General features: G+C 49.6%; 14 protein-coding genes across 14 annotated transcripts; 9 read left to right on the forward strand and 5 right to left on the reverse strand.

Moving 5' to 3' along the window:
- Positions 1-71: 71 nt before the first annotated feature.
- On the forward strand, positions 72-2207 carry I303_103674 (uncharacterized protein; the record flags this gene model as incomplete). Its single annotated transcript, XM_065968813.1, has 4 exons — positions 72-1198; positions 1244-1334; positions 1379-1593; positions 1643-2207. 4 exons carry the CDS (start codon positions 72-74, stop codon positions 2205-2207), a joined length of 1998 nt encoding a protein of 665 aa, XP_065824885.1.
- A 192-nt stretch (positions 2208-2399) lies between these two features.
- On the forward strand, positions 2400-3889 carry I303_103675 (uncharacterized protein; the record flags this gene model as incomplete). The annotated part of the gene is made up of 6 exons (XM_065968814.1): positions 2400-2616; positions 2749-2928; positions 3028-3206; positions 3248-3393; positions 3436-3733; positions 3779-3889. 6 exons carry the CDS (start codon positions 2400-2402, stop codon positions 3887-3889), a joined length of 1131 nt encoding a protein of 376 aa, XP_065824886.1.
- A 6-nt stretch (positions 3890-3895) lies between these two features.
- I303_103676 (uncharacterized protein) lies at positions 3896-4387 on the reverse strand (the record flags this gene model as incomplete). Its single annotated transcript, XM_065968815.1, has 2 exons — positions 3896-4026; positions 4117-4387. 2 exons carry the CDS (start codon positions 4385-4387, stop codon positions 3896-3898), a joined length of 402 nt encoding a protein of 133 aa, XP_065824887.1.
- A 133-nt stretch (positions 4388-4520) lies between these two features.
- On the reverse strand, positions 4521-5375 carry I303_103677 (uncharacterized protein; the record flags this gene model as incomplete). The annotated part of the gene is made up of 4 exons (XM_065968816.1): positions 4521-4644; positions 4687-4778; positions 4869-4934; positions 4983-5375. The coding sequence occupies 4 exons, from the start codon at positions 5373-5375 to the stop codon at positions 4521-4523; spliced, it is 675 nt and encodes a 224-aa protein (XP_065824888.1).
- Positions 5376-5631: 256 nt separating this feature from the next.
- I303_103678 (uncharacterized protein) lies at positions 5632-6342 on the forward strand (the record flags this gene model as incomplete). Its single annotated transcript, XM_018407014.1, has 1 exon — positions 5632-6342. One exon carries the CDS (start codon positions 5632-5634, stop codon positions 6340-6342), a length of 711 nt encoding a protein of 236 aa, XP_018263822.1.
- A 313-nt stretch (positions 6343-6655) lies between these two features.
- I303_103679 (uncharacterized protein) lies at positions 6656-7846 on the reverse strand (the record flags this gene model as incomplete). The annotated part of the gene is made up of 7 exons (XM_018407015.1): positions 6656-6806; positions 6907-6944; positions 7013-7123; positions 7221-7330; positions 7417-7472; positions 7533-7670; positions 7767-7846. The coding sequence occupies 7 exons, from the start codon at positions 7844-7846 to the stop codon at positions 6656-6658; spliced, it is 684 nt and encodes a 227-aa protein (XP_018263823.1).
- A 1065-nt stretch (positions 7847-8911) lies between these two features.
- Positions 8912-10788, forward strand: I303_103680 (uncharacterized protein; the record flags this gene model as incomplete). Its single annotated transcript, XM_018407016.1, has 3 exons — positions 8912-9101; positions 9181-9515; positions 9601-10788. The coding sequence occupies 3 exons, from the start codon at positions 8912-8914 to the stop codon at positions 10786-10788; spliced, it is 1713 nt and encodes a 570-aa protein (XP_018263824.1).
- Positions 10789-10961: 173 nt separating this feature from the next.
- On the reverse strand, positions 10962-14324 carry I303_103681 (uncharacterized protein; the record flags this gene model as incomplete). Its single annotated transcript, XM_065968817.1, has 6 exons — positions 10962-11621; positions 11686-11819; positions 11878-12453; positions 12507-12677; positions 12733-13581; positions 13637-14324. 6 exons carry the CDS (start codon positions 14322-14324, stop codon positions 10962-10964), a joined length of 3078 nt encoding a protein of 1025 aa, XP_065824889.1.
- Positions 14325-14814: 490 nt separating this feature from the next.
- On the forward strand, positions 14815-16643 carry I303_103682 (histone acetyltransferase ESA1; the record flags this gene model as incomplete). Its single annotated transcript, XM_018407018.1, has 3 exons — positions 14815-14910; positions 14982-16378; positions 16466-16643. 3 exons carry the CDS (start codon positions 14815-14817, stop codon positions 16641-16643), a joined length of 1671 nt encoding a protein of 556 aa, XP_018263826.1.
- A 142-nt stretch (positions 16644-16785) lies between these two features.
- I303_103683 (mitochondrial 54S ribosomal protein uL13m) lies at positions 16786-17516 on the reverse strand (the record flags this gene model as incomplete). Its single annotated transcript, XM_018407019.1, has 4 exons — positions 16786-16983; positions 17060-17214; positions 17302-17425; positions 17496-17516. 4 exons carry the CDS (start codon positions 17514-17516, stop codon positions 16786-16788), a joined length of 498 nt encoding a protein of 165 aa, XP_018263827.1.
- Positions 17517-18238: 722 nt separating this feature from the next.
- Positions 18239-19244, forward strand: I303_103684 (uncharacterized protein; the record flags this gene model as incomplete). Its single annotated transcript, XM_065968818.1, has 3 exons — positions 18239-18308; positions 18382-18661; positions 18833-19244. 3 exons carry the CDS (start codon positions 18239-18241, stop codon positions 19242-19244), a joined length of 762 nt encoding a protein of 253 aa, XP_065824890.1.
- A 115-nt stretch (positions 19245-19359) lies between these two features.
- I303_103685 (uncharacterized protein) lies at positions 19360-20516 on the forward strand (the record flags this gene model as incomplete). Its single annotated transcript, XM_065968819.1, has 3 exons — positions 19360-19426; positions 19480-19803; positions 19855-20516. 3 exons carry the CDS (start codon positions 19360-19362, stop codon positions 20514-20516), a joined length of 1053 nt encoding a protein of 350 aa, XP_065824891.1.
- A 1025-nt stretch (positions 20517-21541) lies between these two features.
- On the forward strand, positions 21542-24324 carry I303_103686 (uncharacterized protein; the record flags this gene model as incomplete). Its single annotated transcript, XM_065968820.1, has 15 exons — positions 21542-21851; positions 21905-21929; positions 21990-22124; positions 22226-22351; positions 22413-22539; positions 22611-22863; positions 22921-22936; positions 22984-23086; positions 23129-23182; positions 23292-23620; positions 23757-23764; positions 23823-23961; positions 24025-24074; positions 24125-24188; positions 24240-24324. The coding sequence occupies 15 exons, from the start codon at positions 21542-21544 to the stop codon at positions 24322-24324; spliced, it is 1824 nt and encodes a 607-aa protein (XP_065824892.1).
- Positions 24325-25153: 829 nt separating this feature from the next.
- I303_103687 (uncharacterized protein) lies at positions 25154-27077 on the forward strand (the record flags this gene model as incomplete). Its single annotated transcript, XM_065968821.1, has 7 exons — positions 25154-25335; positions 25391-25600; positions 25648-25864; positions 26032-26559; positions 26625-26758; positions 26820-26948; positions 27011-27077. The coding sequence occupies 7 exons, from the start codon at positions 25154-25156 to the stop codon at positions 27075-27077; spliced, it is 1467 nt and encodes a 488-aa protein (XP_065824893.1).
- Between the last annotated feature and the right edge of the window lie 322 nt (positions 27078-27399).

The raw sequence follows: 27399 nt of genomic DNA on the forward strand, positions 1-27399 counted from the left end.
ATTTGACTTTTCCACCGATCGCATCACAATTACTCAACCAACGAATCGACGAGTCGGCTCCCATACCCACTATGCCTCCCTATACAACTCACACCCCACGTCCAGCAGATAGAATGAATGCCCCGTCCTCAGCTCTGCCGCCCCCGCTGTTTGTCAACATTCAGGAAAGACCCTCTCCACCCCGTCAGGTCGATATGAACCGCGAAAAGGCAAAGATGGACGCTCGACCTGTCACCCCTATAGACTTTGGCGATGCCCCAAGTGATAAAGCAATGCTGTCAAGGACATCGACGGATCAGAGACCACCGGTTGACCCAGCTATCAAAGGCATACCTCAGGGCTGGGAGGACGACATGGCGGTCTCACCAGCGAGTACTCAAGCCGCAAATCCCACGGTGACATCGCAAAGATTGGGAGCCTTCAAAGATACCAGGACCAAATTATCGTCCTTCAGTGGGACTATGCGATCAAGTTTTCGAGATCGAGGTAATGACAAAGACAGAGACGAGAAGAGGTCTGGTGGGCTGAAGTTGCACAAAGGGAGTGTCAGGGTCAGTCAGCCAAACTCGTCCTCGCTAAAAAGTACGGCTCAAGACTTGAGACCCACTTCGCCTACTCGCAAACATCAAGCTAGCCATTCTGTATACAGTGACACGTCCTTCAATACCGAAGGGTCCATTCCTCTGGTCCCGCCTTCGGCGCCGACCGAGTCAACCGACTACTCGACGTCAGAGTTCACTCATCTTTTCACGCCAACATCCCTGCCTGATCACGACTACCCAGCGTCCATCACATCTTCGCGCTCCAACCAGTCTCGGGATAGAGTTCTTGGATTGGTCAATGATCCCTCTCCAGTGCCCCCCGCTGGAATGAAAACATTTGCGAAGCCCAACATCGAAGAGGTTCTGCCCTTTGCGGCGGGACATCCGTTCGCCGCGTGGTCGGCTCCAGTCGCCGAAGAGGAGCAGCTTTCAGCCAGTGATCACCACGCGGAAGTCGGGAGGCGGGGTAGTATGTCTTTGAGCAGGTTGGACATCAGGGGCAATTCGCATACCGAAAGTTCATTCTCGCTCGAGGGGTGGAGAGAGACGCCAAGACCAAGATCCGGTCTGCCAGGGAAGAAGGTCTGGATGGATTCGAAGGGTGAGAAGGGTGTCGGTGTATATAACGTCGGGTGGGAGAGAGACGTGCTTGACCTGTGAGTCTGAGTGAGTTCGAACACTGCTGAGACAGAATTGGCCAGTGAAGCAAGGCTCCATGAGACCATGTACGAAGTTGCGGGGAACAGGCACAGCTTTGCAGACCTTTCAAACCCGCCAGAGGCTGTTCTAGATGTAGGTTTTGTGGTGACGAAACAAGGCTAACACGAATTGGTCAGATCGGTACCGGAGCTGGATATTGGCCCATCTCCATGGCTTTGGAATACCCGAACACGACATTCGTTGGGCTAGATCTGGTGCCGTGTCAGACAGATTTGACGGTCCTGGCTGACGCCGAGAGACGAGCGCGCTCGACTAAAGCAGGACAGCCACCTCAAGGCATGGGGCTGTGGGAGAATCTCGAGAAGCGAGTCAAGTGGCAGAGGGGAAATTTGTGGGTCAGCTATCATCTCAAAGTAGTATGCGACTAATTTGGAGAGCAGCTTGCAGGAATTACCCTTCGATACCGGAGTCTTCGACCTGGTCCACATCAGATTCGTCAACCTCGGTGTACCCGAGACGAAGTGGTATGATCTCCTCGAGAAAGCCACACGGGTATTGAAAAGAGGTGGCAAGCTCGAGATTGTCGAGACCAACTACACTCTTCCGACATCAAGTCCAGCATCTCTCCGAAACTCGTTCGCTTCGATGCTTCTGGCTGACATGATCCAGCCGATGCCATCCCTAGCGGTACAATTCAATTTGCCTGCAGTGGAGAGTCTGAGAGCGAGTGCTCTGAAGCCGGTATTCCACCGTACATGGACACACAACGTGCCCGGGGCTCTTGAGGATGCGGTCCTCGCTTGGGTCAAGTCGGCTTCCGAGTACAAGGGTACGGGTGTGGTGAAGAATCAGTCTGGTCTCCAGGGTATCACTGGGAGGGTCAGGGCCGAGCTCAGCAAAAATGGACAGGGAATGTGGGATTTTGGAGATGATATAACTGGCAGCGACGGGGAGCTGGACGACAGGGCAGTCAACGTGTGGGCGTGGGTTGCTGAGAAAAGGTGATATAAACGTGGACAAGGAGTCTTTGTAAATAATTGTTACATATATACTAATGTTTCGGATATGATGGTGATCGCCGCCGGGGTTGCAACGATCAATAACCGGCAAGTCACCCAGCGCCGTACTCTGAACGACGTAGCCAATTCAATTCGAACAATCGCATCTATTCTCTCTGAACAACGCACAGTCTCAACAATGTCAGAGAAACCGTTATACACAATCCCGATAGACCAGCGTCCGCCTCACGGACCCTGGACGTCCAAAGTCTTCTTTCCTCTGGTTTTCAACTTTGCTCAATTGGGCATCAATTCGGCGCAATTCCTGTTCGTACCTCTATTGCTCATCCCTGTTGTGGGTCGAAGATGGTTTGACGCAGCTGTGGGGTGGACAAAAGATGGATATGGACGACTACGTGAGTTGACACACTTGTGAAAGCCCGCTGACCTGTCAGTAATCGTCATTACCGTGCTGTTCGGGCCAACATCCCTGGTTTTGACCACGGATACACCACCTTCAATCACCAACCTTGTTGAGCGGGATGCAGATGGACAAATGACCAAGATCAATCTACCGGATCGCCTGGTTGTCATGGCGAATCATCAAGCCTACCTTGACTGGATGTACCTGTGGATTCTCTCATGCTATGCTGGGCATTCTCGAGGAATAATCATTCTGTTGAAAGCAAGTTTGAAGAAGATACCGGTCATCGGCTGGGGCATGGTGAGTGAGCGATTGAGGGCCAAAAAAGCTCATGTATAGCGCTTTTTCCGGTTCATCTTCATGAATCGATCATGGGCGGCGGATCGGGATAATTTGACTCTAGCGTTGACGCAATTGGGTCATCAAGCTCGGTCAGGACAAGAAGACCATGCGTCGGAGACCTCGGGGCTTTTATGGCCGAAGAAACGCTCGCCTTTGTGGCTTCTGATATTCCCGGAGGGCACCATAGTCAGTGACGAGGAGCGAGTGAAAAGTGTCAGGTATGCCGAACGGGAAGGAGTGGTGAGTCGGCACCGTTGTGGGAACAAGCTAACGACCGATAGGCCGATTTCGTTACGATGTTACACCCCCGCTCCACCGGTCTGCTGTTCTGTCTACGAACGCTGCTACCTCAGGTACCGGATCTGCAGCTGTTGGACGTGACAATCGGCTACCCAGGAGTACCGTACGGGAAATACCCTCAGGACTGGTGAGTCTTAGCGATCCGAACGCTGCTCACAGCTATTTCTAGGTACGGTCTGTTTTCGGTCTTCTTCCGCTCAGTCCCCCCGCCCACGGTGCATATCCACCTTCATCTGTACTCAAATCTCACTTCATCGACCTCAGAGGTGCCATCCCTGGTCTCAAAGCCTTTGGCGGCGGGTAATGATCAGCCGCCCTCAGATACCGGTCTAGCGTCTCCTGAAGAGACCAGGGCATTTGAGCTATGGTTGAGAGGCATATGGACCGCAAAGGAGAAACGAATGGAGAGGTTCTACCGAGATGGCAGATTTGAAAGTGGTGAGGGGGGCGCTAGAGAAGTCGTTCCCGTCAAGCAAACGTGAGTGAACAAGTGTAGCGAATCTCGCTGATAGCGTAGCAAATGGTATCACTGGATTTCGGCATTTGGAGGCGGGGGAATGGGCACGGCAGCTGTGGTGGGTGTGGGCATCTGGCAGATCGCCGAGCTGCTCAAGTCGTCATAATGCATTCTACATATATATCTGAACGAGGCATTTGAACACGTCCACAATTGACAAGACGGAATGGGGGGAGTAACACTCTTTCGAGTTGGGCGGGGCTGGAGAAGAGGTTCTGATGAAGACTCTGGAAGACGCCGTTGCTAGTATGAGATGGCAGGCGTATACCAGTGTCGTCGATGGCGGGAGTGTGTGGACTGAAAGTCAGCTCGAACAACTGGGAGGTAGCTCACCGGGCATCCTTTCTTCGCCTCGTTGCATGCCGGCGGGCTCATCCCCCTCGACAATCTTGATCAATTCCGCTAGGCTGAGAGCGAGAGCTTGCTTTCCCTCACTAGGCACCACCAGACGTGCACAATCTTTGCCTCGAACAACGCTGATCAGGGTATTGTCATCCTCGTCCACTGGCGACATGATTGGCGAATTGTCGCTTCCCGACGATCTCTGTTTAGCTTCGGCCAACACCCCCAGTACTCGTAGTCCGTGCCGATTCATCGCTTGCATCGCTTCAAGGATTGTAGCAGAGCTCGGAATTGATACCAAGGGATGCAGCGAGAGGTGCAGGGTTCGTGAGCTGATGCGTGCTTCCAATACCGAAGGAGGCAGGCCGAGTTCAAGCAGATAGCGCAACACGGTGTCATGGCTTAGCACATCGACCCCTTCCACGGCGACACGATGGACACCGTGACTGTACAAAGTCATGAACGATCGTAGCGGTGCGTCTCGAGGCACCGAATGGTAAGGATTCTTTCGCGATATGTCTGAGATGCATTTAGCTCTTGCCCCCGGACGTGTGGACTCACTGCACAAGCTCCCAATCGTTACGTTTTGGGCAAGTCGTAAGCGCTCGCCAATCATTCTGCATTGCTCGGTCCTGCCGGTTTCGGACAGGTATCTGAGGGTATCAGGGTCCAGCACAAGGAGTAGAAAGGTGACCAGATCGGCGTACTGAGAATCAGCGATGGACTGTCCCCGGCTGACTCACGTCAAAGAAGGCAGCGTTTTGAGCGGGTCCCACCAGTAAGTGATTCGAATCGCTTTCGAGGAGAAGCTGTCACATTCGATTAGAGACAGTCATCTCTCATGGTCAGGGGCTCACATTGACCGCATCTTCAATCCTAGTATCGGTGTCTGTCCTGACTACTTGTTCATTTCCAGCAAAGACAATGTCGCCTGCGCGAGTGTCCAACCACGCGCCAGAGTCTACTTCGATGTCTTCCTGATCGTCCCATATGGCCGAGGACTGCAGCGCAGAAGCCGTCCCAAAGTTTACAGAGCCGCTGAGGCTGAGAGAGCTGAAGGATCCGCGGGAACCTCTTTTGAGCGAAGAGGAGGCTGGAAGAGGTTCGTGGGATGATTGAGGAGATCTATTGGACAAAGAGCCATGGCGCGAAGGGACGGATATAGGACGAGAGGCGAGATGGGGGGAGAGAGTCAGAGAAGGTCGGCGTCGATGGCGCGGGCTTGAGGAGGTCTCGGTGCGATGTTCCATCGTTGGCGCGACGAGGGAAAGGAAACGTGAAGATAACGTCCTTGCTCCAATAGTGCTTTATGACGCACGGAGACGTCGGTAATTGCTTGAGCCGTCACCGCTTAAAGCCCACTCCGAGTATGCCGGCGGCTAATTAGTACTACGGGATTCCATCACTGCCAGCAGCACACAGAAATTATCCCTCTCTCCCTCTCTCTCTCTCTCTTTTACTTTTACTGCATTAATCCATCACCCAAATGATAATCTAGCGACTACGATGCTACACCATTGCCTCGAACACGTTGACGGGGAATTCATAGGCGATATATGCAGCAGTATCATCCAAATTCCTTGGTCATCATGCTTCTCATCAGGAAGCAGCAAAAATCGACCACAATCGCCGGATCTACAAGTTCAGGAAGGCGAACTCGAGACGTTGTTAGCGGGCTCAAATGAGGGGTGGGACAACTCAGACATGGACATGCTCTCTCTTGCGACACCTAGAGTCGTCAGAGAACGTCAAGCAAAAGGCATGAAACCTTCGAAACCTATGAAACCCCCTTTTCTCCCTCCTCCCGGACATGACAATGACAATGCTTCCCCTCTACCGACCTATGAATCGCATCTTGACCCATCGAGCTCTTCGCGATCGCCCTCGTCACGATCAAGTGGGCCGATCTCAGGATACTCGGACTTTCATAATGGGATAGACGAAGATGCGAGATCGTTGTCGATCAACCCGGCCAAATTAGCTGAGATGGCCAAGCATTTCGAACCTACGTTGACATTAGATGACATACGGAGGGAAGAAGAGGAACAAGCCGAACGTGATAGGGAAGCTGAAAGAGCTCATTGGCCCAGCATGCGTCATCAGCCTAGTTCAGAGGGAAGAACAAATGGGGCGGTAGGGGAAGATCTGGAAGAGGAATTTGGGGAATTTTCAGGAGCACATCAAATATCGCAGGGAAAGGTGGCCAGCGACCCTTAGTATTGAATACCTGGACGGCGTACGAATATCGCCAAGCATGGACTGGAGGCATCATGGGCAGCTTGTAATCATGTTATGGCAAGAGAGCGCCAACTCGACGTCGGACAACAGGATCTTTCTCTTTCTCAAGTACGATATCATACGACATAATGGTAAATAACGACATTTCATGAATTCACGATATCATTGTTCAAAAGAAACACCAGTTATCACACATTCATCTTCCCCGGATCGACAAAATCTAATCAATAAGTGAATGCGTTAGATGATCTCGCCAGGAGACCTCTCAACCTCAATGTCCTTCCCATTCGATCTAGTATCGCGGGACGACCTCTCGTGTGGTCCGCTTGTAGTGATAGTATCCGTTGGCGGGGATCTGAGGGACACCTCGAGCACCAGCTCCGCCATTGGCTCGTGTCGTGGTACCGTCCCATGCTTCGGCAGGCCATCGAAGGACGAAGATACTGTGCATGTCATAGTGGGATCAGTCATCGCCGGGACTTCTTTATCGCAAGTCGCGACGTATGTGAGGAAGGGGATGTAACGAAGATTGAGGATGCTCACATTATCATACAAAGAGCAGCCACCAAGCCCATCCACATCTAAGGCAAGCGGTCAGCAATCAAGTGTGGAGGCACTTTGACCTGTTCCGCGAGGGGCATCGACTTACAGCTGGACCAAAGGAGACTTCGATATCGGCCAACTCGAAGGCTCTATGAGCGATGCTCCAGCCGTAGATAGAGTAGAGCCAAGCGAGAGTGACGAGCAGAGTGGCAAGACCCTTTGATGTGTTGGCGCGCAAGGGCAGCACTTTTGAGCAATACAGCTCACCTACGTAAAGGACAAGCCATATATGGCTGAGGGTCAGATCAACTCACCATAGTGTAAATGAAGAACGTCCTATTCCCCACCGTTCTCAAGGCTTTTGACTCGTGAACGAATAAGAGGGGAAGAATAGCAAGTACAGTGAAGAAGACGAAGATGACGGCTGTCACTCATAAAGAACAGGTCGCGTCAGCTTTACATGACCACAGGTCGGTAGAGCTAGAAATGAACCACGGAGAAACAACTCACAGATTGCCCATAACATCATGCCGCCAGTCAAGGCTTTGTTCATGTATGGCTCGTACCTATTCAAGCCCCATCAATCGATTGTTGGGATTTGGTGCTTGGCTATTAAACAGACTCACTCATAGCCGACTTGATTGGGCAAACAGAAAGTTGATGAGCACCATCCGAAAGAACCGAAGTTTGTACCGCCATCGGTCTCGGGAAGTTGCAAAAAGCCAATTGACGAGATGAAAGGAGAAGAGAAGGTGTTGAGGATGCTGTTGCCCGAGAAGGCTCAAGTCAGCTTGGACTTATCGCAGGTTTCCGGTCTTCAGGGACAATTATAGGTTGTGCAGAAGTGAAAGGAGACTTACACAAGGACGAGAGCCGCGAAAGCTAGAGTGAAGAGGATGATGACATGAGCACCGTATGGAATCCTTTCTCTCCAAGTCATGTTGGTGATCTATTTTTGAGGTCGTTGAGCGATGAAAACTACTCAGGGTTAACGGGATACAGAATGTCTGTGCGGCGATTTGGGAGTTGAATAATCAAGTGGATAAAGATGAACCTGTGAAGCAAGATGAGAAGATTGAGAATGAGGACGAGAATGATGTGATGCAGATCAAGCTTTTATGTATGTAAAATCTGCGACACGACTTATCAGTCCAATCAACTTTTTGGGGAGCGAGACGATGCTTGATGGCAGATCTTGGGACTCAATTGAAGGCCGCAATCATCGAACAAAACGCTTTGCCATACGCTTAGCCTGGAACTTCGCCGGATGCACGGAAGAATAAGAACCCATTTGCGATATGTAACCACTCATGCTGACCGAGTCATCAATATGCTGTATTGTTCACGCATTCCGAGGCGAAGAACAAGGTTGAATGATAAATTCGAATGTGTGTGTTTCATGCTGTCATAACCTTTTTATGCACTGACGCGCTACTGCAATTCCGATGTTGAGTGTGGTTTCAGCTTTACACACAGCGAATTAATTGTTTTTGTGCAACCACGACACCAAAGGAAGGGTAAAACGCACCATCAGAAGCAGCCTTACTTACGCATGTCGGAGGACCATAACTTCGAATGACTCACTGGAATACTTAAATTTGACCGAGTGACAGCATGCAACTGTACAGTATGCTGATTGCAGGTCCCTAAGACGAAGTTTGGACAGACGCACCAACGTGCCACTTGCACAACCTAAATTTGTCTTTTACATACACATCTTTGCCGGTCCATCCCCGCTCGGAGCTAGCTTTGTCTGTCATCAGCGTATACGATGTGAGAGACTTAGGTTACATGCACGTCATCCACCCTTGTACAGAACCTAGATATGCGCGCTACGTACGCAAAGAGGACGCCAAGTCAGAGGGTCTATCGTAGGAGTGACATACATATAAAGACTGGATGATATGCTCTTGATTGTGCAACGAAAAACCTTGCACTGATCACATTCTCGTCTACCTGGATCGCCGAATTGTGCAGCATCACCTGACCTTGGTGGCTCCTGAAGATGCTTGACTCAATCGTGATCCTCAATGATCCGATAATCACAATCAACTTGACCTCGAGCGAATTGCCAGGACAATCATCGTTCCTGCTTAGCGTAACAATCGTCATCACTATTCTGGCGGTCTGCCACGTCTTAAACAGAAATACATGGAGCAACTCTCGTCATCATCAAGAAATCTCTCAAGCTCCAGGTAAGCTAGATGAGCTGATGATCAGGACCCATCTCACTCCAGTCAGTCGAGCTGATAAGCATCTTTACCCGACTTGCAGTTGTTGAAGACACCCTCGTGGAAGAAGAAGAAGGAGAAAGAAGCGAAAGCAGCTCATGCTCCGATACTACTTGTCCAACCGTTGTAGATCCCGGCATTCCAATTGATGACCTACTGGCAGAATCAGATGGCGAATCCTACGTCAGCAGTCAGATCCTCCGTAGCGAATCTGAGCATGTTGAGAAGCTTGACAAACTTCAATCTAAACTCGAAGTAGACGGACATCCTGCCCCGGGGTGGGACTTGACCACGGACTCGTTTGTCGATTTTCCTATAAACGTTGAGTATGATGGTGCGGACGATGATGATAGCGATACCGAATCTGAAAATGGGACTGTGAGTCGGTGTTGACAGAGCTTGGAAAACGTGGACTCGCGTTCTTATTCTTGGATACACGCTGATGCTCCTAAACATCGCTCAGCTGTTAGACTCGCCCGCCAGATCTTCGTTAGTGGATGAGACCGAGCCGACGATATCTAATTGGGAGATCTCCAAACCTCTCAGACCGTCTCCTGGGGGTATAAAGCCAATATTACATCTCGAGATTGAATCGACACCCACTTACAAGATCTTAGACCAGCCGCTCGTATTCTCACCTCTGTCCATAACGGATGGAACCCAGTGCGAAGACGAAAATTTCGGCGTGCAGTGTGACGAGATGATCCCTTGGTCAGATAGATATCTGCCATTTACGTATTTCATCCGACAAGACGATCTTTCGTCCTCATTGTCCTCATCGTCGTCGTCAAAACTCACTCTCATTGATACTGGACCGACCCCCAGCCCATTGTCTATCCCCAAGTCAGCCTCAGCCTCGAGCCCGACGAGAAGGTCTACTTCCGATACACTCTGCAGCGTCTCGGACGAATCGACCGTAAGCAAGAGGACCGCTCGAAGTAGCAGCGGGAGTTCGAGCATCTTTAATTTGATCAGAGGGAAGCGAACGTCCAGCTCGGGGAGTCTTGAGATTTCCGAACAAGGTATTCCATCGGTACCGGACAGACACCACACCAACAATCTAAGCAGAAAGACCACCTCGCTCACAAGAACTTTCAGCATAGAGAGGCATTGGCAGCGCTCTTCAAGTGGCAGCGACAATCATTCAACGACACGAGGATCACGAGATCTCCAGGACGTTGGTACCCAAATATGGAGAACATGGTGTCACCCCGTCTCTCCTCGACTCTTCGCCGAGCTACAAGCTAACGAAGATCCATCGTCCCACACTCGGGCGAAACACCAACTACAAGGCTGTTTCTCAGATTCGAAGACTTACGAGGACTTGATGGTCAGAGGACGCGAGAATGTCACGTTGAATAAGTTGGGATTGACCGCCAAGGAATTTAGGAGGATGATCAGGAGATGTGAAATTCAGAATGCAAGAGAGAGGTTGAATATGGTGGGCAATGTGCATCGAATGATCCTCAGGTCGATCTCCATGGACCAAGGCGGAATGAGCGAGGCAAACGAAGATGGAGACGAAAACGAAAATGAGATCGAAGACCAGACGGTAGAATTGAAGGATGCTTTGTGCAAAGATAATTGGAAAATCGAGGAGGCGATTAGAGTGACTATGACTACGGTCAGATCTGCCTCCTGGATTTATTGATGCTCGACAAATGGTTCACTGGGCATGATGTCTTCGTAATTGTCGATTATTGTATTACATAGATCATCTACGAACATTTGTTCCCATGATCTACTGCATATCGAATTGTATACTGCTCTATCTTCAAATGACGTCGTTACGGCAGCGATTTACCCTGCATCCAAGCATGACGCTTAGATCACCCACACAGAAGGCCTGACTATGAACGCAGTATTGCCAGCCAAAACCTTGACGGGAATCTCGCATTCCACTAATTCATTAATCATCTCCTCCCACCTATCCCTGAGCTTCTCGTGACGACCCTCTATTGGGTTTGCCGAGCCGTTGAGTCTTGGCGGTTCGGAGATGTGGAGAAGCGGAGTCAAAGTGGTAGAAGCAGTGAAAAATCGGTTGTCGTTGTCGTTGCTGTTGGTCCCTGCATTCACAGGTAACATACTGATCGTTTCGTGTTTGTCATGTGGCCGCATTGCTGGTTTATCGCTCCTTGAGATGCTTTCGGACCTTCTATGACCATTTGCCGGATTTCGAAATTGATCAAGATCATGATGATAATGATGATGATGGTGTGGACGATGATGTTGTGGCATTGCGACCACAAATTGCAGTTTGACTTTCCACTCCAAACCACCATGAGCGCCTTCGTCACCAGCTGCTAGGCTGAACCCCGGAGTAGCGTCAGAAGGGATATCCAGGGAGAAAGATAATCTGGATGAAGAAATGACGTAGGAGGATTGATGTTCAGCATGTAACCTGGACAATGTCGGCTGGGTGTCTCCGGGTGGCGGTAACAGAGTCTGAGGGATCGTTTCGCGAGATTCTAGGAAGGCTGAAAACTGTAAATGTGAAGCACTGTCAATTCCAATGTGTCCTTGGGTGACTTAGAACCGTTTGACCCACTTTTAACACTCGACGTTCTGTATCAGGATGGTTGAATGTTACCACGCCAAGAACCGTCTCTCCCAAGCGATAGGTAGTTTTGATCAGTGTCAGAACCGCTACGAGTTCGCCGTCTTTGACAATATCGTAAGAAGCTGAAATTTACTGCATTGTCAGATGTCCGCTCGAATAGCTTTCATTCGATGGACTCACCCTTTGGCGCATGCCGGCTTAGGATCTCGACAGCTTCACCGCACCCAGTCTCTAAGCCTTCTTCAACGAGCTCATCGTCTCCTTCTAGTAAGCTGGCTTGTCTAAGCTTTTGCCTGAATGCTCTTCCCGACGAATCTCCAGGTGCGTGCAGGAACGTTTCAGACTTTCGTCCATTCACCTGCCTGTCCTGATTACCCGAAGCCAGCAAAGGGATGTCAAATGTCGAGGCAGAAGGACTGACTATGCGAGATCGAGGCGTCCTGGCGTTCGCGCTGCTTGGACTTTGCGGTCGGACTCTCAGTGGACCTTCGTTGTAGTCGGAAGCTGAGGAGGACGTAGCGAGCTCCAGAGTCTCCAGCAGATGCTGAGCGTAAGCTTTCAGAGACTCCTGTGTGTCACCAGTCTTCCATCGATGCCTTTCTGTTGCACTAGACCGTCGTCGCATCTCAACGCTTGAACCTGGGCGCAAGGTCGATGGAGTGTCATCTGTTTCGATTTCGTTCTCTTGTACGATGCCTTCCTCTTTGGTTTGGATAACAGGTTTGAGGACGTCATATGTCCGAAAAGGATGAGTGACTGATGATCGTATCAGCGCTGCCAGGAATCCTTGCTTATCGTCAAAGACCCACCTGAAACATTCGTCCACACTCGAATCGGTATGCTGATGTCTTTGGCTTTTTGCCTATTTCCTCCGCCTGGCAATGACACGTTTAGGGAGACTGTCAAATCATATGCGAATCGAAAGGCCTTGCCTCGATGTGTTGGTGGCAATGTATTTGGGAGTTGAAGTGAGTAGGTATCTTCGAAACGATATCAGATTGCAGACCAGTAACAAAGTAAGATGTTTGTGCTCACATTCCTTGCTTTCTCCCTCTTTCAACTTCAGATCCACTCCCAAAAGGCTCCTGGTGGTTTCTAGCACGGGCAGATCCCTCATGTTCCACACCCGTTTCCTTTCCTCCTCCAGACTTCCACCACTACCTCCCATGACCAGATCTTTTGCTAAGCCAAACAAACTGCCAGTAAGACTGGGCTGCGTCGCGTTGCCGATCGTCCCTGTCCCAAAGCTCAATTGCCATCTTGACGGTCCGCCGGTATTGGACCCGCTCGGTGTGAGAGCGGGAGTAGAATTTAGCGATCCCGATCCTACTGGTTGGTGCAGCAGCATGGATCTAAGGGGCAGCAAAGGGTCTGGCGGGATATACGCATTGGAAGGTTGGAAGTGAGCGACAAGTCTTGTATAGGCCCATAAGACAGTAGTCGTGCCCCTATCTGCCGGGACACATTCGCGTATATATGGATGAGTGGGAGGAGGAAGGGGCGGCGGTTCTCCAAATCCAAGATAGGAAGCTCCATAAGCATTATGATAAGATGGTGTCCTTCCATGACCTAGCGGGGAAGGTGTTGGTCGGGATTTTTGGCGGGTCAGAGCTTCGTTTGAGATGAAAGTGTCATCATCAGCAACTGTACCAATCGAGCTGGTTGAGCTTGTTCCCCTGTTTAGGCGCGGACGAGAGGGACCAGCGACTGGTGACCTAGAATATTGTTCTGAGACCGGCTGCAGCGGCGGCGAGAGGATCTGACTGATTGACTCATCGGATGGCGGCGATAACGGAAAAGTGGACACGGATATTTTGCGTGAATGTGGATGGTGCGAAGGTATCGCTGCAGACTGCGGCCGTCGAGAGGGCAGGGGCGGCGGTGCTTGTAACTCATTTAGTCAGCTGTGGCTCACAAAAGACAGATAGCTGAAACATACTCGGGTGTCCCCCTAATGCCCAAACCAACTCCTGAGGGCTCATGGTGCCATTTCCCAAAGCCAAACTTCTTGTGCGTCTCCCATGACCACCTTCCCTACTCTTGCTGTATTCTTTGCTACCCCATCCATCCGGACTTCTGAAATTCATTGGCTTCTCTCTGGTAGGCGAAGCAAGTCCCCCGCCTGCGCCCGGCCATCCTGGAGCTCTGTAAGCGGGGTTCGCACCAGGACTATACGGGTAGCCAGGATCATTCAAAGGTGCTCCAGGTGTCGAATTTATTGATAGCGGGGTACTTATGCGTGACGGACCAGCTTCGGCATTAGCTTCGAGGGAGGACAGAGATAGAGTCGGTAGCTTGAGACCTATCTGACCTTTCCTTGAAGGTAGTTCTTGTACCGATTGATCCCCTTCGCGTGCTCCAAGGATGGGTAATTGTCTCGCAGCTGATGAAGCACTTCTGACTTCAGCAGTAGCTGGGACAGATAACGGTGTCTTAGGATATGCGGCATCCGACGAAGGAGTCCTCGTATTGGTGAACCTGATAGTGACGGAGAAACGTTCACCAGCATAGTAAGCTGATGCTGATGGTGTGATTGTCACTTGGAGATGGGGGTCGTCGAGGTTGACCGTGGTGGAGGATGGGGCGAGGGATGTCGAAGATGAGGAGAAAGGGAAGTAAGATGGCATTCTCGTTTATCCTGTATACATAGTCGCGTGTTCTCGTGCTGGCTTCTGCTCGTATGATGCTAGCAATCCCTGGAACCTTGATGAAGCATCAAGAGGCAGTGGAGAAGACTTTTGAGGCATTCGCTCCTCAGTAACTTACAAGTAAATACGTTGCGTAGATGGACGTGTCATCAACTTTACCATGACAGAGAGATGTTTATGGGGGCCCGTCGGCGAGTGCCACTTTTCCCTTTTAGATCTTTCCCACGCACGCACAAATTGCAATTTATTCGTTCAACCCTGTTTTGACGACGTGTTTATCTCTTCAATTTCACAACAAATCATCCATACTACGTTTTCAAGCTCTTCCTACGTCCACATTGTACAATCGAAGCCCCTTAAAAAGCGAGCGCAGCCTCCGAAGAAGACTCTTAGCTATCGTCTACCGCTTCGACCAGCTGAAAAGGTGTCCGCCACCACGAGATATCCTCGACGGCGATAGGCAGTCGTCATGGCTCCCTCGACCCCTTCAACCCCTCATAGGGCAGGTAGTGAAGGAGGATCACCGGCTCCGACCGTTGCTGCTCCAGGCTCATATTCCCTTGATGTGAGTTGAATACCCGAGAGTCCTGTATACCGTGGATGGAACATCATTAACAACCCTTGTCTATCGGCTAGGATGTGATACCCGGAGTCAAGATATTCGTTCGAAAACCGTTACCTAACGGTCAAGAAGAACAACGGAAGGCGGAAATCTTATCTACGCGACCGAAGCCAAAACCATCAGCCTTCGCCCCTCCTCCACCTCCCGATGCCCCGCCTCCAGATCCGAGGGATGATACCGAGTATTATGTGCATTATGTCGAATTCAACAAGCGATTGGACGAATGGGTTGGAGGAAGCAGGTTGATAACAGACAAAGAGATGGAATGGCCTAAACCCAAAGAAGACGACAAAAAGAAGAAGGAGAAAGTCGGAAAAGCTACGCCCGGTACTGCGACACCGACAAAAAGCGCTGCTTCTCCTAGACCATCGGGAAGTCTCCTTAAGAAGGCGGCTACGAAAGCTGCTTCTGCGGTCGGAAAAGCTCATCCTCTAGCGAAGAGTACGACGAAGGGGAAAACATCGCAAAAGCGCAAGGGCAAAGATCAAGCTGGATCAGTCGACGACGAGGATGATGATGGAGAAGGGGAAGATGAGGATGCCGCTTCAGTCGATGCGGATGGAGACATCAGCATGGCTGGATCGCAAGATGGTGAGGGCGAAGCCGATGCAGAGGGTGAAATAGATCTATCGGGTCCGATCAATCCTCAAGCGGCTCCAAAAGTGTATTCGAAGAAACAGGAAATCGAGAAACTCAGGACATCAGGTTCGATGACCCAATCGCATTCCGAAGTCAGCCGAGTCAAGAATTTAGATAAACTGCAAATGGGTAAACACGAAGTTGAGACTTGGTATTTCTCCCCTTACCCGATAGAATACGCCCACCTACCCGTACTTTACATCTGCGAATTCTGTCTACTGTATTACCCTTCTTTCACTCAACTGAAACGCCATCGAACGAAATGCACGCTGCTGCATCCGCCAGGCAACGAGATCTACCGACATGATAATATATCCTTCTTCGAGATCGACGGGCGACGCCAAAGGACATGGTGTAGGAATTTGTGTCTGATATCGAAGTGTTTCTTGGATCACAAAACGCTGTACTACGACGTGGACCCTTTCATGTATTACTGCATGACGATAAAGGACGAGTACGGCTGTCATCTGATTGGGTATTTCTCGAAAGAAAAAGAATCGGCAGAAGGATATAACGTAGCATGTATCCTGACCTTACCGCAATACCAGAGGAAAGGGTATGGTAGAGTCCTGATCGAGTTTTCGTATGAACTTTCAAAAGTAGAGGGGAAATTAGGTAGTCCGGAAAAGCCGTTATCCGATCTAGGTCTGCTGGGTTATCGAGCTTATTGGCAAGAGAAGATAGTGGAGTTGTTGGTCACTAGCGATGATGAGATCAGTCTAGAAGAGATCGCTCTGAAGACGTCAATCACTCATGGCGATATCATGCACACGTAAGTTCGCATGATCCTATCTTCGTCTTGGGGTATAAGTGAAATGTGATTCATTCGGCTAATCGGAATTTTGTGACTCCGGAACAGATGTCAAGCTCTGCAGATGATCAAATACTACAAAGGTGGTCACATCATACATCTCACAGATGCCGTGCTGGAGCAGCACCGCAAGACGATGTTGAAGAGTCGGCGAAGTATCAATCCTGCGGCTCTGAAATGGAAACCACCCGTGTTCTCTCGAGCTCAACTCGCTTTCGGCTTCTAGGCTTGTAGGCAGATTTTTCATTCTTTTTCATCTAGGATTCCTCGATCATGATCTTCTCGACAGGTGTATAAATAAGATGAATGTTGTATTTTGTACTCTGTATTTGACGGGTAAATAACATGCATATACAGTACCTATATGATCATACAGTTGGATTTCGACTCTGACTTGGGCTTGGGCTCTCATTGGTCAAACTTGCGTTGGGTTGGTCTCGCCATGTCGTCAAAGAGTTACTTGCGTAGACATCAGGAGCGGGTCCAGCAAAGATCTTCAGGCGTTCTAGACGTCGATCTCGGAAAGTGTTCTTCGGTAACATCCCTGATACTGCTCGCCGTATGATCTGCGGGACACCGGACTGATCAATACCACCAAAAAGCGCAAAAGAGTCACGTCAAATAGGGTGAACTTGGACTTACCTCGTCTGGACGCCTCTCTCTCATCCTCGTTATGGGTACAGCCTTCAATCCACCCATATAACCAGTGTGTGAATAATAGATTTTATCGGTGCCCTTCTTCCCCGTCAGATGGACGTTGGAAGCATTCGACACGACGACATAATCTCCTGCATCAACTGCACGGTGATCAGCGTTGTCAGCAGCAGTATATTGTACGAAGAAGGGTGGGATGCGGGATCATGACCAGTATAGGAACAACATACCTGCTGGATCATATGTGGGCTTATGTTTCCCCATTAACACCCATGCTATCCTGCTTGCGAGATTACCGAGGACTCGATTTTGAGCATCTGCGTGATGCCATACTCGAGTAAGAGCGAGGGAGGTCTGTTCATAAAGCTTCAGCCTTGATCGCCATTCACCAACGACTGGACAAAGAGAAGAAAAGATGACTCACTTTTCCTTTGATGGCCGACATTCCGATTGAAGAGATTGATTGGATTGAGTCAATGAGATGAGCTTGTCGAAGAGGAGTCGCTTCGGTAAGAAAAAGTGATGTCCTTGGTGTTCTGCACTATCACTCCAGCTCAGGTAGAAGTGCGCTGACTTGTTGCTTGCTTGGTCGAGCAAATGTCTACTATGATGGAAGAAGGACGCAGGTGTGGATTCAACTTTTATCTTGAAATGACTGAGACGAGATGGAAGAGAAACAGGCTGAGATGCTTATGTGATGCGCCTAATTAGTGAACAAAGGGGTGAAAGCTAATTGCCACATGGGATGAAATACCGATTCAGGCTTCCTCTCTACAATCAAACAAGACAAAAGCACGAAGACAATCATCACTCTGTCAAGCATAGTGATCATCTCTTGCATCGAATACATCCTAGACTCAGCTTCAGATAGATCTGACCCACTGTCTCCCGCTGCTCGGTGTCAAGAAGGAATATCGCTGACTTGAGATCGAAGAGCAGAAAAGATCACTCCCTTGCAAACAGATAGATCCAAAGGTCCAACTCCGACATACGCGTCAATTACCACATCTTCCCGAACTGGCCTTTGCGCGTCCAGTAAACTTAGCTCGACCTTCGGATACGGATATCAAAAACATTGCAAAGATCAACATTATCTGCCCTGGAATAATCCAAAAACCACTCGTGCGTCCACCAACAACATCAACTGCGCACGGAGTGGATAACGATATGCCTCCGCGGGCGACAAGAGCATCAGCTAATGCCAAGGAGGCAAGTGCAGGCGCAGCTGCAGCTGCAGGTAAGCAATTCCTCGCGAGCGTACATAAGCTGGATCTCCTCCACCTTGACTGATGAACGGGTCCTGCATCCAGAAACACCCGGTAGCAAGCGAAAGCGTCGATCGTCGCAGGACTCGCCTCTCAAGGTCGTCCTTCCATCCCCGTCCGCAATAGCGAAAGCAAACAATGCATCGATATCTGCTTCACCAGACAAGGTCATTGGTGATGCTGATCACGAGTCAAAGCGACAGAAGCTCTCCTTGAAGATCCATGTGCATGGAGCAGAGAAGCCTCAAGAAGTCAAAATTGAAAAGGAGATTGAAGGCGCCTTGAGCAAGGAGATTAGGGAGGGACTTTCCGTTGTCATCGCTCGGTACGTTGCCTACATTTGGTGCATAAGCTGATGTTATAAGTATGGCGATCAACCTACCACCACCGTGCAACAACATCTTGGCTCTATGGTTGCCTCCCTCCTTCGACAAGAAAGAAGAAAATACATTGGGTTATGCGCTGAAGCAACCTTCACTCACATGGGAAAAGCTAGTTGTGAGTTCGGAGGTCCCAAGGCATTCGCTGATGTGCAGGATATAATACATATATTCTCGGAGAACTTGCTCGCTCCGGTCTTATACCCAAATCCTGTTCCAGCAAGATCGCAATTCCATCTACCAGTACCTCCTCTCCCTCCTCACTTCCCTTCCCATGCGATATACAATTTTTGCGCATCGCTTCATTCGCTGTTGCTCGAGATCGAACCGCATGGTGGTGAAGCAGGGCTGGTCGCGGAGAGGTGGGGCTTGATGCAAAAGACGCCCCAGGGCGGTGAATGGTTCACGGGAGCAGCAGATGCTCGAGAAGTCGAGAAGAGAAAGGGGAAGGAATCATCTGAGCATCTATTAGAAAAATTGGCGGAAAGCGGAGTTGCTTTCGGTGAGTTGCGTAATGCTGAGGAATAGAGCTGACTGTATAGCCAATGCATCCGCCGTCTCCCTTCAATCTGCCTTTGCCGGCGAATCGTCGAACCAGCCGCACACGCTGTCGGATTCGCTCATACGTAGGGCGAGTCTCAAGATGAACAGATGGAAGGAGAGGAGGGCCCAACGTGGTTTCGGAGGGTTTGGTAGTATAACAAGAGGAGGTGAGTTTGAGATTTGAAACGATTGAGCTGAGGTGTAGTCGCTATTCCTCAAGTGACTTCTGAACCTTTTATGCCATCTTTCGGCCCTTCCTTCGACTCTCATCATGCTACTGGCGGTCAAGGTTTCTACTCGACCTTGGAAGGAATGCATGAGCGTGCAAGACATAGGGAATGGGCCAGAAGGGTTTTACGAAGAGCGAAGAGTATAGAAGAAGGCGGTTATCGCGGCTCTCTTGAAGGCAGTAAAGGCAAAGAAAAAGCAACGGTAGATGATGTCTTGACAGAAAATGGAGGATTAATTGAGGAGTTGCAAGCTTGGCAGGAGATTAGAGTCCGAAAAGGGGTCTCGACAGTGACAGAACGAGAGCACCAAGTCGGTGCGTATACTTCTTCTTTGAAGAGAGTTCGTCAGGCTGATGTGTGTCCAGCCGAGGAACTACTTTCCTCACTCACGAAGCTCACTGGCAATATCTCTCCTGCGGATATGCTGAAAGCATCCACTTCCAAAGTTGGTCTTGCACACGAGCTTGCTCGACGTTTCTTGCCAGTCTCGTCTGCATCTATACGAGGTACACTCGACCCACGACGACCTCAAGCACTCCATGACAACATCACCGTCAAACCACGCACGATGACAGCTCAGATAGGAGGCTTATCCAAACCGCCTTCCGCTTCTCCGCATGTACCGCCGCCTATGAAGTCCAATGTGATGCCACCACCTCCAATGCCGCAGTACCATGTTCCGCCGCCTCATACCCTGCCCTCCGGTGGAAGACCGAATAGCAGCGAACATCGGACCAGCTCCACCCCTACTCGAGTAGCATATCCGTATACAGCTTCGCCAGGAGCAGGTAATCCTGTTTATAATAATCGACCCTCAGGTACGCCAAGTACAGCTTCTCTTACTCCGACCGCGCCAGGAACCTCTTCGGGATTATATCCCAGATCCGCAGTTGGTCCGGGACCATCGAATCTCCGTCAAAGTTTCGCCCCCGGGACACCTGGTGCTAACGGCATCCCGTATGGCATGAGCGGAGCCGGACTGGGAATCGGCAGTGGGAATGTAGGGATGCCGAGTGCGTCGCGATGAGAAGGATCTGCTAATCCGATTTACTTGTATATCGTATGTCCATGTATGTCCATGTCGGATCCGAACTCGCAAATTGTTGTGATGATATGATTTTCAAGACCCTGACTAGATCAGGTACGGGAGGCAAAAAAAGAGGAAGATTTACGTTGATTCAAGGGAAACGGAGTAGTAAAAATGGGGGAATCGGAGAATTCAGTTGCATTCCCACAGACGGGATCAGAGGAGGACATATATAATACCCTTCGATAGGCGATGAAATCTCATCATAATAGCACAGCCCCGGTATAGAGTCATATGGACTACTAAAGGAATGTCGAGTAAATAATCAATCACACGTACATAGCATTCGACTGCATATCCGCATATGATAACCCGCTAGCTTCATTACCAGTACAGCAGTCCACGCCACGCATCAGCTTGACATGATTGGACAATCTTCATTGGTCCGCCGAATCATTGACAACAACCGACTTTCCCGGTACAGGAAGGAGCTCGTATAGGCGATAATAACATTCGTAATACCCAAGGATCAACATCCGAAAGTATAATTCGAATTCGAATAGGCGATTGATCGCACAAGGCTGTGTCCACTTTAGGGAAAGAGGACAACAATCAATTGTCTCACTCGTAATGATAAGAAGAACACAGCCACAGCTTTGGAACAGTCTAAAATAGATCTCCTGGTGGTCGGACCCTACCTACCTATCCCTCCTCTCTATCCGGCACCACTTGCCTTCGCGTCGAACGGCGTAATATCTCCGCTTTCTGATCCTACCGATCAGTGACACTGGGATCCCGGGCTTCGGTACAACTCTGGGTGCAGGTGGGTCCAAGCTTGCTTTACCTGTCTATCTTGCTCCGCACGATGACTTTTTACACACACGCGCCTGGTTCCTGTGAGTCAACATTTTCCATCATCCAAGCTGATCAATTTTCAAACTACAATATAGGGTCGCTATCACATACATATACATATACATATACACCTTCTTGACCGAATACCGAGCTAGTAAAATTCCTACAGGATGACCGGATATAATATCAATACCGATGGGACCTTTCGAGCGTCTCCTCAATCAATCGTTCGACAAATAGATTCAGATACGGAAATGGGGGATTTAATGCAGAAACGTAAGAGGCTGTCGCTACAAGAGGGAGTCCTGGGAGGTAGTAGTGGTAGTGGATCATCACAGTCCGTGGAGAAGGGGAAACAACGGTCGGTCACTATGGGACCACTCAGAGCGAGTCCGGAACATGATAGCAGTGGAGAGAATAGTAAGAAGGGGAAAGGGAAAGGGAAGGCTACAACTGCAGCTGGACTTGCTGGATTCACAAGTACGTCCACAGGATATTCAAGCGATTAACCATAGGACTGACATCCCTGATAGGTTGCGAAGCATGTAGGAGGGGAAAGTGAGTGAAGCGAACTCCGTTCAAGAAAAAGACCACAGAGCTGAGCTTTTGGGGTGTCAGACGACGCTGTGAACCATCTCCTCTGGTACCGCCCGATCATCCGGATGCGGCTCGCCTTCCATGTGCCAGATGTAGGAGATTTGCTATCGAGTGTGTCAGGGTCAAAGCAGTGAGAAGGAAAGGTCCGGCGCCAGTGTAAGTGCTGAGACCGCTGAACAGATTGAGCTGATATCGTAGTGATCTAAGGCACGTCGCAATCATATTCATTCAACTTCGCATACTGACTCAGAATACAGTGCTGTCTCCGACGCGGTGCATGGCTACAATCATGACTCATCTCTCATAACACCCGATACAGCTAGGAGATCTTCAGCGTTGTCAGATATAGGAGGATCAGATTTCGAGCGGAAATTATCAGCATCGTGAGTGTAGAATCTGGTGGATGAGGATAGACTACGTGGGCTGATGAGAAGGGGTCCATAGCTCCAACCATTCGCCCGCATATCCTTTAGCATCGCCTGCGCTTTCAATCAATAATTTACCTGAAGGGATAGACCAGGTTGTCCCCGGTCCGACTATAGATAGCATACTCAACCTGTTCTTCGACTATGTAAGCTAGTCTGATGGACATTGCGCTCTCCCCGTGGACTTCGGCTGACTGCTTGTATGTCTGCACACCAGGTGTACCCTTTGACTCCATGCCTACATCGCCCGACCTTCGTAGCGGATCTGACGGCAAGACGTGATCGACATGATCCGGTGTTCTTCGCCCTGACAATGTCCGTGATGGCCTCCACGCTGGTGCAAATACCTAGAAGTCTAGTCAATCTAGACAAGAACGAAGTGGAAAGTCTAGCCAGAAAATGTATACAGATCTCAAGGGCGAAAATGGCGCACATGTGGGAAGATGCTACGCCGATCTCGAGCTCGATGGGTGAGTGCCCCGCGGTATCTGTGGTAGGCATCATGGCTAATTATGGCATCTGCGTAGTTGTCATTTCATACCTGTAAGCGAAACCTAAAGTATGGACTCGCTCAGCTGATTGTACCATAGTGAAGGAATCGTATATCTGTTTCTTGGCAATAACACAGCGCATGTCGTAGCGACTGCACAGTCCAATCAGCTAGCTTTGGCATTGCGGTTGAACGAAGAGAGCGTGAGTTCAGATCGTGAAAGAAATGTGCTGATCATCGAACAGAGCTACGATGGTCTCGACATGATCGAACGAGAGATCAGAAGGCGAATCTATTGGGTAAGTTCGTATTAGCTTGACACCGCTGACATCTAGCTTCTCTTCCAAGCGGACAAGAGTACGGCCTGTTTGGTGAGTTCACCTGACGATGAACGGAGCTGACAAGCAGCGAGCCCGATCGATTTGCCTCTCGCTTGAAGATGCCCATGATCTACTTTTACCTGCAGAAGTCGATGACGATATGATCACGCCCGATGGTATACTGCCACAACCGCCCGGGACGACTCCACTCATAACGGGATTCAACGTCAATACACATTTGTTCCGCATCTTAAATGATGCAATCGCGATACAGCGACGTAAATCGCCTCGAAGCATGGAAGAAATCCTGACAGACCTTCAGAGACTGCAAGACTTGCGAAATAGGACAATTCAGACCTTCTTGACCGTACCGGATCCACTGAGGATGCGAAATGCATACGATTCTCGCTCTGCAAGGTGAGTTCAATAACTCGGAGGCAATCGCTGAATCGTATCAGTCCCGCTGTCGACTGGGAAAATAAGTTACGAGCGCAATTTGTGGACTTCTTCCGTTCTGCCGGAGACAGGAGTCATGCCTTGAACAGCTACTTAGTCATGCAGGTGAGATCAGTGTCCTTGATAATGCTCTGCTAGGGCGGTGCTGATGAGTTGTAAAAAGGGGAACATCCTTGTGACACAGCATGTGGTGCGCTTGGTCCTCCTGCAGACCCAGCAAGCACTGCTAGCCCAGCTGGCAGTAATAACTCCAATTTTGCCGCCTCCGATGGGACCGGAGGAAACAGCGGAAAATATCGCTTGTGAATTGCTTGATGGGCTGAACAGGTAAGCCGGCTTGTCATGTGAATATAGCTGATGATCAGTCTGCCTGTCGAATGCGTCGCCACCAATGGTCCATCGTTAGTACAGAAAGGTGAGTGTGGTCTAAACAGAGAATTGAGCATTTGCTTAGCCGGGATATAGTCCGATTCGTCGGTATCCATCTGATGGAAGCTTCAAATGATCCGACTGGCACACAATCTCACTCGTGAGCGCCCTGAGTCCTTCGTCTGAAAAAGACAGCTGACCCAGTTAACAGGCAAAAATTGCTGATGCAATTCCTTTCGGTGTTGAGTGTGATTGAGGGGATGTATACCTTTGGCAGGGACATTTCGGCTGAGTAGCGCTTGACGTCGATAGTAGTAGTATATCTCTGATCAATAGCATATGGACATTGCATTTCTCTGAGTTGACATTAAATCTGTAAATTTGTACACATGCACACACATGCATCATCCAACCTGTGCATATGCTCTTGTCCCTTGGATTTAGCGTGTTCTGTCGGCGAGTCCTTTGAATTTAATGTGATCGGAGAATGAACGGTGATCAGGACAGGCACCGCCATAGCATTTATACATCGCTTTTTGGCTTGTACGCTTGTACAGCAGGTCCGATTCCAAATCTCCAATTACGATAGAATCGCGTTTTGCCTTTTCAGGAATGCCTGACAGCAAGCGAAGCGGATATCTAAATATCTGCAGTGAGATAGCATTCACCCCGCTGGGGATCCGGAGTCAGCTAGTCGACGCGTATGATTGATACCCTGACATCCCCGGTTTGCTTCGACATCATCATCAATATTATCGATTTTGTAATTATCCTGAGGACCATCGCATACAGGATATTAATTGTACAGCACCACAGGTATACCTGACTCGACCCGTTTCAGCTCTGTCGATCCTTGCATCTCATCCATCTCAGCGGACCAGCGGAACGGATCATACGTGACCTGCTTTGGTGTCATCAGAGGCGATGTACCGCTGACGAGGGGGAGGGATGTATATATAAGGCATCAGGAACTCAGTCAGATCGGTCGTCGTACGCATCTCAAGACTAGCAATCTCAATATTGACATCGAAGGATGATGTGAGCTATACTTCTGAAAACTTCGCAAGGAGGAAATAGCTAATATGACTGACCTTCAGGGATAAAATCCTTCTATCTTCTCCCGGTATGCAATCAAGATCCAGCTCATCCGACAAAAATACCCATGCCCAGCCAGAAACGTTGGAGCATGCTGTCGGACTAGCTTTCCAGCCTAATGACAATACCCTGGAAATCGCCGCGAAGGAAGAGAAAGCTGTAGGTACATTACAAGCTATAAAGGTGTACAGGCATGCCTTTCTCTGGTGCTTGTGAGTCATCTTGATCATCACGCTATAGATGTGCAGTACTAAAGCCAGAGAATAGGTTCTGCGGTATCGGAGCGATCTTGTGGGGATATGACGTACAGATCAGCAGTGGATTACTCTCAACCCCGTTGTTCAGGCATGATTTTGGATATGAGTACAAGGGCGAAGATGTTATCCCGGCGCGATGGCAGAGCGCTTTCAATTCCGTCGGATCGATCGGCGGGATGTTCGGCGGCGTAGCAGTAGGATGGATAGCAGATAGGATCGGGTGAGTTTGTAGGACCAGGAGAGGAATCTTTTTGACCATTTTGATAGACGCCGAGCATCTATAGCTGTTGCCTCCCTCATTTCGATCATCGCTATATTCATACAATTCTTCTGCCCTCCGCATCAAAACGCTTTGCTCCTGGTCGGCAAGCTCATCAATGGTCTCTCACTGGGCATGTACATCTCTTCGGCGGCGGCGTATTGTGCCGAGATTTCGCCGGTCATGTTGAGGGGAATTACGACTGGCTCTGTGAACCTGTGGATCGTTCGTGAGTCGAGAATGAGACCGATCAAGGCTGATGATCAGTCGGCCAATTCATGGCAAGCTGCGTCATCCAAGGACTAGGTTCGAGAGACAACAGGACGGCTTATCGCATCCCATTGTGAGTTATATCTATGCCCATCTAAGCTGACTCATTCAGTGCTATACAGTGGATTTTTCCCGTCATACTTCTGGTCGGGTTACCTTTTGCGCCTGAATCTCCATGGTATCTCGCTCGGAAAGGCTACGTCGAAAGGGCAAGGGCTGTTCTCACGAGACTTGGAATCCAAGATGTGGATCTTCACTTGCGTCAAATTCAAGAAACGATCGTCCTCGAAGATCACTATGCGAGAGAGACCACCTACTGGCAATGCTTCAAGAACAACAATCGACGTCGAACGGTGATTGCCTTGATGGTGTTCGTGCTTCAACAGATCGTAGGGGTCATCTTCGTGCTCGGATATAGTACCTATTTCTTCCAACTTGCCGGATTCGCCACTTCGGAATCGTTCAAATTGGGTGTTGGAGTCACTGCCATTGGCGTCGTGGGGAATCTGACCGCGCTCTACAGCGTGAACAAGTTTGGCAGACGACCGTTGTTCCTGTTGGGGATGATCGGATGTACAGCTGTCAACTTCGGAATTGGGTTCTCGTCAATCTCGGATAGCAAAGCTGCTAGATGGGCAGAAGCTATATTTGTGAGTCGCGAGTCGCAGAGTCTGCAAATATCGAAGCAAATCGAAGTTGACAGTGTCTTTCTCAGACCCTCATATTTGGCTTGATATATCAAGGCAGTATAGGACCATTGGGATATGTCATATTTTCCGAAGTCAGCTCAGCCAAGTTACGCTCGAAGACCGTCGGTATTGGAATATGCGTCAATTCGCTCTGCGGCATGTTGGCGAATATCATCATACCGTGAGTCAATACTACGCGTGAATAGTGCTGATGGTCTTAGGTATCTTGTCAACCCGGACGAAGCCAATCTGAAGGGGAAAGTGGGCTATATCTTCGGTGGTTTGGGATTACTAGGTTCAATCTGGACGTTTTTCTTCATTCCCGAAACGAAGAACAGGACCGTTGACGAGTAAGTCATGGTCATAGGGGCAGCAAAGTCGTCGGACGAGGCTGATGTGCAGCCTTATTTAGGCTTGACGCGCTCTTTGAGGCAAAAGTCTCGTCGCGGAGATTTGGCAAAATCACAGTCGACCGATAAGTTTGGCCTGTAGGTGTACAGCTCGAAATACAAACATCAAGTGAGACGGACACTAGCCTTTTTTGTATATACAATCTCAATCAATTGCGTGTGTATAATTATTGTCGCCTTGCATGCATGGAGAACCATGCTTAGTATCGAATGACAATTGCCTGAGCAAAAGATGGGTTGAGTATGTGCCACATTGCACTTTTGCCGGTCAACGCCGCCGCGTTGGTTGCTTTCGACATCTTTAAATGCAGTTACTTGCTTGTATTTATCCTCAACTCAGTTCATTCTGGTAACTGCATCGTCGATTGGCCTCTAACTCACTGCATCTCAC

Source organism: Kwoniella dejecticola, chromosome 4 (genome assembly GCF_000512565.2).
Source record: "Kwoniella dejecticola CBS 10117 chromosome 4, complete sequence".
Classification (NCBI taxonomy): domain Eukaryota; kingdom Fungi; phylum Basidiomycota; class Tremellomycetes; order Tremellales; family Cryptococcaceae; genus Kwoniella; species Kwoniella dejecticola.